We start from the raw sequence: 10,173 nt of genomic DNA on the forward strand, positions 1-10,173 counted from the left end.
AAGAGCGAGGGAGAGAGAAAGGAAGAGAGAGAGAAGAGGGAGAGAGAGAGAGAGAGAGCGAGAGAGAGAGAGCGAGAGAGGGAGAGGAGGAGAGAGAGAGAGGGAGAGGAGAGAGAGAGAGGAAAGAGAGAGGAGAGAGGAGAGAGAGAGGAGAGAGAGAGAGAGAGAGAGAGAGGAGAGAGAGAGAGAGAGAGAGAGAGAGAGAGAGAAGAGAGAGAGAGAGAGAGAAGAGAGAGGAGAGAGAAGAGAGAGAGAGAGAGAGAGAGAGAGAGAGAGAGAAGAGAGAGAGAGAGAGAGGAGAGAGAGAGAAGAGAGAGAGAGGAGAGAGAGAGAGGGAGAGGAGAGAGAGAGAGTTTTAGTGTGCTTCGTGTTGATTGGCGTAAAGTCATGGGGCGCTGTAAAGGAAGGAACTTCGCATAGTCTTTCTTCGAATGTCTTGCTGATTGTGATTTAGGCCTTAGGACGCGCCTGGTCGCCTGGTCGTGTGGCACCCAATTTGAATGTTTTAAGTGAGGTTTTCAATTGTCCAGAATGAGGGTGCATTCAGGGCACCATGAAGCTGGCTCGTGTCGCAAATCCAGTGTTGGAAATCTCATTTCAGATTCTGTTCATGGTCGGCATGGGTTTTCTGAAGCTGGACCTGAGTCACCTGAATTCGGACTGCCCAAAGCTGATGAAGAAACTCATCACAGAATGCATCAGCTTCAAGGCCACCGTACGGCCTCTCTTCAGACAGGTGGGCTCATTGGAATAAGTGTTGTGTTGCATTTGTTGTCGGACGAGTAATGTAATGTAGGCTTCGGATGTTTGGAAAGACGCGCGCTGGTTGGAAAGTTCAGCGCTTGGACGTCTTGTGGCTTCGTTGTCCTGGTGACAGCGTGAGAAGTAAGCAGCTTCCGACCCGTTCTTCCGTTTTCGCGAATTTGTCGAATTCATGACATACCTCGCCGTGTATGCAGCATGCCATGTGAGGCTGGGCGGGGCCAGCGCTGCTGCCGCTCACACGCCGACCGTGCTACGCCGTCAGATCGAGGACCGCATCGACTCGATCCTGCAGAACATTCCCAAGATCGCGCGCTCCCAGTCCGACTCGTGCCTGGCCATGGTGAACAGACACTACGAGACGGACGACTACTCGCTGTACCCATACGCGTGTCCCTCTCCGCGCACTCCCGGCCTCTCCGGCCAGCTGGGCGCCTTCGCCTTCCAGCCGGCCGTGTAGCGCGGCGGCCGGCCGCGCGCGCTTCGCCGCCCGGGCTCTGGGGGGATTGCGCCGCCCCGCCAGGTCTCGTCCCGCACGTGACAGCGCGCCCGGTGGCCGGCGGTCAGCCGGGCGGCGCTGTTCAGTCCCTCCTCCTTCCTCCCTCGGGTCGGCTTGGTCTCATTTTCAGCCGCCTTCGGACGGGCTGGGGACCCTGTGGGCCCAGCCGCGACGGTGCGGTGCGCCTGGCTGTCGCGGCGCTGCCGGTCAGCGCTGGCCGCGGCCACGGCCGTCGGTGCCGACGCCGACGTGGACGTGGACGTCGACGTCGACGTCGACGTCGACGTCGTGCTGAGGAGACTTGGTCGCGGTCGCCCCCCACCGCCACTGACCCCCGCCCCTCCCGAAACTCGGGCCGGCTCCAGAGGCGACCTCGTCGCCGATCGCTCTCCGCCGCCCAGCCCCCGTCGTGCCCGCCCGCCTCCGCCGACTACGACCCCGCGCCCCTCCCGAAACTCGGCCTGGCTCCAGAGGCGACCTCGCCGCTGACCGCTCTCCGCCGCTCCCCGACGTCCTTGTGATAGAGCGGGCCGCGCCCGCCGCCCGGCTCGCTAGTGCCGGGCGCGCGCGCGCGCGCGCCGACCCGCGCGCCCGCTCGCTTGCTCTAGTCGGCACCGCTGGTTACCCAGGGTTGTGTTATGCCGCACTCATACGTTTCTGTTGCACGTATTATCATCGTCATTTTGTTATGTTCATGGGTATGTTCTGTGCGAACGTTCGACTTGTGTGTCTGTACATAGTGTGTAAGTGATGTGACATCATGACTGAATAAATCCAGCATTTTAACCGGAGTGTGGGCGGGAGGCTTTTCTGGTGAAAGTGATGCGACTCGCATCAGAACGCGGTGACTGTACGGTCATGTGATACCTCAAAGTAATGCTGCATCACAATGCTCCCGCAACGTTATGCGCCTGTAGCACATTGTTGTTGTAAACGTAACATGGCTTATTAAAAACAGGAGCAGAAGGCGGTCTGGAGAATTAAATTCTAAGCACTCAGTTTATCTCGTTGCAGTAGCCAGTACTGGATACCTGCCATCTGAGTTCGTCCCGTATCACGCCTACGTACGTCTCTACTGCCCGCAGTGATACCATCTGCCATCTGATCGCCACCCTGTGCAAAATTCAAAGCTTTCCTTTTTGCTTTGGACACTACGACTCGTATGGTTTTCAGAAAGAAAACACGTACGGGGGGCAGTCTTCTTCGACGCAGAAAACACATCCTACACCACACGGAGCTGTGGTGTTCTTTTAAAGCTTCTTAAATACGCTATACGTGGGCGTGTGGGTACTCTTCCCCAAAAGCTTTTAGCTAGACGATATTTCCGTGTTCGCGTCGGCAATGTCCTCTCCGATCGGTACCAACAACCAAACGGTGTGCCCCAGGACGGCGTGTTAAACGTAGCGCTGTTCGCAGTCATGATAAACGATATTTGTGATCTGTGATCCCCAGTCTGTTGGACGTGTCCTTTTTGTTAACGGTTTTATCATTTGAACCGGTGCAGCGGGAGCGCCACCAATGGAATGGCGTCTCCAGCTGGCTGTGGGCCGTTTGGATAAGTGGAGCGGTATGAACGGGTTTCGTTTTTCAGGCGACGAGACTGTCTTAACGCATTTTCATCGTCGCCATCGATGCGATGGCGTGAGCATCTACATGTATATGGCCGCTGTATTCAAACTGAGACTGCGGCCGGGTACCTTGGGGCACACGTACCGCCGGCTTACATAAAATGCACATCTCATAATGTGACGCGATCGCTGCTTCAAACCTAACATACTAAAACGCGCGTCCCGCATATCATATGGGGCAGACATAAGCACGCTTATGCTTTTATATCGTTCACTCGTCCGCTCCAAACTGGGTTGCGCATGCTTTGTGTGTGATGTCGTGTCTGAATTCAGCAAGCGTGTTTTTGATACCGCCCACCATTCCGCCCCCCGTGTTGTTAGTGAGGCGCTCCGCACATTACCCACTGTTAGCCTCCTGCCAGAGCCACATGAGCCGCCACTGTCGGCGAGGGGAAGAATGCGCGGAATGTGTTATGCCATGAAGTTGCGGCTGCTCCCGTCACATCCGACATATGTAGTATTTTCTCGGTATGCTGTGAGTTTCCTTCGTGGCGGGCCGCAGCAGCACACTCTTTTGGTTTCCGAATGAGAGCCCTATGGCAGGAGAGGGAACTTCTTGCGTTAACCACTACGCGGCTGGCAAGCCAGAGGCCCTTCCCACCGGGTTGAGAGGCAAGCGACGCCCTATAGCCTCAGCAGCTGGGTGCGTCGTAAAGCCCCAATGACGTACGAGAGCGAAATTCCTCTTCGAGGTGTGACGCAAGTAAGCCACCTGGCCTCTCCTCCTTGGCAGGTGACCATACCCTTACTGCACGTTGCGTATCGGGCACACGTATGCCACCCATGGTTACCTGTTGCGTGGAGCTGACAGGCCCCTCTGCCATTGATGCAGTGCCGTTTTCGTTGTCCACCATATGATTGTATCGTGTCCGCGCCCCATCGAAGAGCGACGATGTCGTTTTGGACCGCAGGCTTCGTCCCCAGAGATCAGCGACGTGCTTAGGAACAGCTGATCATTTCTTGAGTGTGAACAGCTCTTCTCCTTCCTACAGGCTATCGACTGTCAAGCCATTTTCACACCACACCAGTCAAGTAAAAATATCGCTATGGGCCATAACGAGACGGCCAACGCACTCTAAAACACCAATAGTCAACAAACAAAACATTCAACCTTGACGGAATATTCAAAGGTTAGAAAATATATTAGTATATTAGACACATGCCCATACACAAAGTTCGTCCTATAAAGCTATTCTCCTACAAGAGGCACCGGAATGTACGGCTGTGTGCGGAGTGTCAAAGCACGCCAACCTGGTCACACTGGGGCAGATCGAAAAGCAATACCAGCGAGATAAAATATCACAATCGAGTACGGAACCTACGAAACATTTACCATTAAATACTCCAAAAGCTGACCGCTGCCTCCCGATTATTGTAAACACCCAGGCTAGTACGCTAAGTGCTGCGCACAGAACAGGCAGCCATGACGCTTACGCAGCCATGACGCAGTACGCTTGGTATTGATGCGCTTACGCCCATAACATCTGCCACCGAAAATGATCTCGGGCAATGCCACTCGCGACGAATCTCGCAGATCGCAAAACAGCGAACCGCTCACTGCTAAAAACACCAGCATTCTTTATATCCAGCATTCACCATCAGCATTCTTTGGTCTTTGTTACTGATAGTTGTAAGTAAGCAACACCACTTTTCATGCGTTGGGCGGTATCAATGATCGAGATATACCTGATCGCACTGGTTCAGGGACCATCGCATAACTCCAACTGCGGTGGACATTCACATCCAGGTCACCAACTGAGATAACAAATGTGAGGCGGCTGCTGTTGTGTTGTGAGGATCCTAGCAACAGCAAAAAAACTGTCATCGAAGATGCAACATGCGCGGCGCCATGGCATCGCATCGCTGAGGGTCTCGCTATGACTAAAGTCAGGCAGTACAAAGCTAGCAAGGCAGGCATGCAATACACACTCGTCAATGCCAGCGGACCCATGCCCCACGCCGCGCGCGCAAAACACACGATCCGGATCGTCAGGAGATGCTCTGACCATCGGTAGCCAGACGGCTGGGACGGCCGGCTCACACCGTCGCAGCCCGGCGGCGGACGGACCGTCAATGGGAGGGCCTGTACAGCGGGCCCGGGTATCCCTGAGCCTCTGGACTTGGACACAGTTGGCCCCGTTCGTCAACTGACATAGGCCGGCGATAGACTGCAAGGTCGTGTCGGAAACTTGTACGGAGGGACCTGCCACGTGCACCCTAGTTCTCACCCGATCAACACTCAGTCGAGACCGTCGCCTCCCAACCTGCGTGTGTTCATACTCTTAGGACCTACGCACTTTCCTGTGGGCAGTACACCCTCCTCGCTGCCCAGCAGTCCCTGCTATGCCGTACTTCAGCGGGTCGTACACCCTCCTTACTGTTCAGCTGTCCCTGCCACATGGTTCCTCCGCGGGCGCCTCCGTTCACCGTTTAGCTCTCAGCTCAGCTCCCAGCGTGCTGCGCCAGCGCCCTGCGGCCAGTGCTGCGCACTAGCCGGCTCTGATGCTGCGCCACCGTCTCCAGCTGACGGGCGACGCGGGAGAGGGCGGCCGGCGAGTGTTGCTGCGTCCAGGCGGTGGCGCCGATGCCGGCGCGGGCGCGCAGGTTGTACCGGCCCGGAGATGGCTGCGGAGCGGGGAAGCGGGCCTCAGGCTGTGCTGATGAGATCACCGGTGACCTGACCTTCGTGCTCTGGGGGTCACGCAAACCAGAGGCCACGTCGGGGGACTCTCGTCAAGGCCGCCGTTACTGTCCCGGGCGTCAGGCAAGCCGGGGGGTGGGGGGTCGCATCCGAGGGGTCCCTTCAGGTCAGGTCGGCTTACTGCTGCTCCGGGGTCAGGCAAACCGGGGGGTCCTGCCGAGGGGTCTCCCGTATCAGGTCGCTGTTACTGCTCCGGGGGTCATGGCAAACCCGGGGGGCCACGTCGGGGGACTCCTCGTCAAGGTCGCCGTTAACTGTACCCGGGGGTCAGGGCAAGCCGAGAGGTCACGTCCGAGGGGTCCCGTTCAGGTCCGTCTGTTACTGCTCGCGGGTGTCAGGGCAAGACAACCCGTGGGGGCCACGTCGGGGGACTCTCGTCAAGGTCTGCCGGTTACTGTCACGGGGTCAGGCAAGCCGAAGGGGTCACGTCGCGAGGGGTCCCGTTCAGGTCGCTGTTACTGCTCCGGGGGTCAGGCAAACCCGGGGGGCCACGTCGGGGGACTCTCGTCAAGGTCGCCGTTACTGTCCCGGGGGTCAGGCAAGCCGAGAGGGTCACGTCCGAGGGGTCCCGTTCAGGTCGCTGTTACTGCTCCGGGGGTCAGGCAAACCCGGGGGGCCACGTCGGGAGACTCTCGTCAAGGTCGCCGTTACTGTCCCGGGGGTCAGGCAAGCCGGGGGGTCACGTCCGGGGAGTCCCGTTCAGGTCGCCGTTACTGCTCCGGGAAGATTATGTCAGGCATGCTAAGGACAACTAAACAACATCGCGCCCGTCGAGTTGGTCGTCGCTATTCCGGGCCGGTCACGCCAGATACCCCGAGGGCAGGCCAACATAACCACGTCAAGCCCCGCGTCACCGCTGCGGGAGGTCGGGTACACAAGCCAAATCAAGGCCTCAGCACAAACATGACTAACACCCCGCGCGGGTCCTGCCAGCGGCGCTGAAAGCACGCCATCACTATCGTCATCGCCATCGTCATCATGTTCGTTCAACCCGCCCCCACAAAGGTCACGTTCCTGGCCATGACTACGGTTCGGAACACGGGCGTCGGCGCGTGTCTTGTGCTTGTATGGTGGCCATAGGTGTGGGGCGTAGATACGTACGTTCGTGAACATGGGTGTGGCATTCATACATTAATTTTCTTCACCTGCTTTCGTGGCGTATGCCAGGATCCATGGTCATTGGTCATCACTTTTCTCGAAGGACTGGTTTTGCAGCCATTTCTATTCAATGGTCATAGTTTGACGGCGATGGGTTCCGTGGTCTTAGAGCATCGGTGCAATTCCATGTGCCAGCTGTCCAACCCATCCCAGACTGCAGCCGGCATGCGAGTATGTGTAGCGCCATCTGGCGCGTGGAGAGCAAGTTTGATTTGTCGACTCCCCGCTAGGTGACAGGTGGCGTGCCACCTGGCTCATTGCCGTGATGTTATCAGCTGTTTGGAAGTGACGCTGGCTGCTGCCAGCTGAGCGCAAAGACGCAGGTCGGGCCGGGCTTGCCTTCGCGTCAACTAACCGAACTGTTGTACAATCTGCGGTTACGTCGACCACAAAGTCGGACGAGCGCTTGGTAGCCTACGATTTTGAAGGGCTTATGATACATCTATGTAATGATCGAAATCCCACTACGATGTCGTGTTCGGCAACAGGCGCACAACTGTTTCGCTGCTGTAATTATGTTCAAGGCATCTAAGCTTGTGAGCTCTTTAACAAGGTGAGGTTTCCTTGCATCACAAACTTCATAACCAAATGTGCCTTTTCCATTCAAGTAGCATGGCATCTTGCATCATCTCTAGTAGCATCATCTCCCCCGGCGCCTCACCTGGGGTGTCTGTGCCCTGGCCAGCGCCGGCGGCCCCCGTGACGCACCTCTCTCCCCGGCGCCTCACCTGGGATGTCCCTGGCCAGCACCTGCCGCCCCCGTGACGCACCTCTCTCCCCGGCGCCTCACCTGGAGTGTCCCGGAGCGTGCCCTGGCCAGCACCCGCCGCCCCTGTGAAGCACCTCTCTCCCCGCCGCCTCACCTGGGGTGTCCCGGAGCGTGCCCTGGCCAGCGCCGGCGGCTCAGGCGTGTATCGGAGGACGGCCAGGGCTCCCGCCGCGGCCTCCACCGGGCTGGACCGACCGAGCGGCGTGGAGCGGCCGCTCGCCGCTTCTCGACGCGACACGACCATCAGCGGCGCCGGCGCCGAGCTCGGCGGCGTGTGGCCGTCAGGGAGCGCCCCTGTCGGCCGCACAAGCGGAGGTCAGCGCGCTGGGCGGAGCACCGCCGCCCCATGTACTGACAGCTCACACCCTTGCTGTGGCAGCCTTCTCCGCACGCTGTCACCGACCGCTTATCGTATGTTTTTTCTAATCGTTAGCTGATAACTCAGTCATCCAATCTAGGCAAGCACCTTTAGGATCATGGCAAGAACATTGCTTTTGCGATCAAATCCGCTTTGATTTTATTACGGTTAACTGCGACCATAGTTTGGATGGAGATTAACCAGCAAACTGATAACGCAGAATAAAGCACTACAAGCTACATGGCCAAGCCCCTCCAATGCATTGTATTCAACATGACACGTTCTCACAGCTGTTCGTGCAACCGACCCAATTAAGGTCATAATCCCAAGACGACTGGCAGCAGTGGCCGGCCTGGTACCCACCGTCGCCGTTGGCGGCGCCACCGTCGGGGACGTCGCCACCGCCGATCTCTTCCGGCCGGTAGACAGACCACATGGTCCCGGCGACTGCCGCGTTAGCACCGGTACCGGCACGGACGGCGTCGCAGCGTGACCCCGGCTCAGGCTCGGTGACACCTGCGACCGCACAGGTCAGTCTGGCTCAGACTGTCCGCGCTGCCAGGACGGCGCGAGCGCACAGCGCGCGCAGGGCGGTTACGACCGCTGAGCTGCGTCAACACTACTCATCTGACACCGTCCTCAATGGCGTCCCTCGCTGGCGTCGGTGGGTGGATTCCAGCGCAACTCGACTTCAAGGATTCACAGCACGCAGTGTTGCAGAAGGCTCACGGCCATACGCACACCTGACTTCACGGCTAGGGCATGTTGGGCCGGCGATCTCACCCTTGGACGTGAGGTAGCGGTGCATCTCCAGCTGCCGCCGGTGCAGCTCCAGCAGGAGCCGGTTGTTGGCGGCGTTGAGGTCGCGGTAGCGGTACGCCACGACGGACAGCAGCAGCAGGCAAAGTGAGACGGCGGCGCGGCGCAGCAGCCACACCATGTCCTCCAGCACCGCCTGCCGCACGGTCACACAGACAGTCGGTCCTCGCTCATACGGCGCTGGCGCCCGGGCACCCGCAATGCATTGCAGTCGCCCGTCCATACGGGCGTGAAGGAGAGCATCGTTTTAATGACGAGTGGCCTGGACATCTGCCACAGGACCGACTACCCCCACTCCATTCTCCCGATCCTACCGGCTGTCTATGATGAGCCTGATAGAACTACTACAGCGGCACAGCGCAGAGCGTCGTGCGCACGTGGAGAGCTGACAGAGGCGGCCAATAACACGCCATGACTCGTCGCCGCACCTAACCAGCAACCACGTCCAACTAACCGCGTCCAAACAATGCCAACTTACACCTGTCTCCTGGGCGTTCTGGATAAGCACTGGCGACGGGGCTGAGATGAAGTAGGCGGCGAGCAGACGCTCCAGAGCCAGGTTACCGGTCAGCACCAGGAATAGCCACAGCCTGTAGGGCCGGGAGCCGTTGTGTCAGTCACAGCCGTCAATACCGTCAGCACCAGGAACAGCCACAGCCTATAGAGCCGGGAGCCGCGGTGTCAGTCACAGCCGTCAATACCGTCAGCACCAGGAACAGCCACAGCCTGTGGGGCCGGGAGCCGTTGTGTCAGTCACAGCCGTCAATACCGTCAGCACCAGGAACAGCCACAGCCTGTGGGGCCGGGAGCCGTTGTGTCAGTCACAGCCGTCACTACCGTCAGCGCCAGGAGTATGGCTCCGGTCTACCAGCAATTAGAAGGCGTCCCCAGTTTCCCCGATGGGGACGTTCAAAGGCGTCATCTCCGTCAGCCCAAACGTGCCAGGAGACAGGAATGCTGTCTTGAAACCCGAGGGCAGAAAAGGTCACGGACGCTGCGCGCAAAAAGGTCAGATGAGCTTCGTGAAGTTCGTGTAGTTCGTTGCTAATGTCCAAGACCTGATTGTCAAAACAGTTTATTTTAGTGTCTATTATGTTTTTTATTTCCTTTACTTTTCTGTTCTTTTAATTAATGTTCTTTTAATTTATTTCGGACCTTCTGGAGCTTTCAGTCGCACATTGACAGGGACCCAGACATACTCGCACACACGTACAGACACACGCACGCACGCACGCATACACGCGCACACACAACAGAAAACTCTCAGCCCACAGTCACTGTCGACGCCAGATACAGCCAGAACCCGTGGGAAAGAGATGAGGCATGAGGGGACTGACAGCACAACGACAGAACAAATTGCCGTGGGGCAAACAACGGTAACGGCGAAAAGCATACGAAAACACGAACACGCCTGACTTGGCAGCTGACATTTAACATCCATCGCCGCACCTCCGGCCCGCGTGACTCCGGACAATGAAC

General features: G+C 58.0%; 2 protein-coding genes across 2 annotated transcripts in view; one reads left to right on the top strand and one right to left on the bottom strand.

Annotated features, from left to right (window-relative positions):
* Positions 1-2,447, top strand: part of Raf (serine/threonine kinase raf oncogene) — a 31,724-nt gene extending 29,277 nt beyond the window's left edge. The window contains exon 14 of the mRNA XM_037235125.1: positions 1,028-2,447. Coding sequence (XP_037091020.1) covers positions 1,028-1,222 — 195 coding nt within the window. The 3' untranslated portion in view covers positions 1,223-2,447. The remainder of the gene's footprint in view (positions 1-1,027) is intronic.
* A 1,466-nt stretch (positions 2,448-3,913) lies between these two features.
* LOC119112354 (uncharacterized) lies at positions 3,914-9,284 on the bottom strand (the record flags this gene model as incomplete). The annotated part of the gene is given in 5 exon segments (XM_037236510.1): positions 3,914-5,514; positions 7,612-7,811; positions 8,239-8,391; positions 8,659-8,830; positions 9,173-9,284. Coding segments are annotated over 5 exon segments (820 nt in total), but the record flags the coding sequence as incomplete, so codon positions are not given.
* Positions 9,285-10,173: the final 889 nt, after the last annotated feature.

Source organism: Pollicipes pollicipes, unplaced genomic scaffold, assembly GCF_011947565.3.
Source record: "Pollicipes pollicipes isolate AB1234 unplaced genomic scaffold, Ppol_2.1 Scaffold_7261;HRSCAF=8764_pilon_pilon_pilon, whole genome shotgun sequence".
NCBI lineage: Eukaryota > Metazoa > Arthropoda > Thecostraca > Pollicipedomorpha > Pollicipedidae > Pollicipes > Pollicipes pollicipes.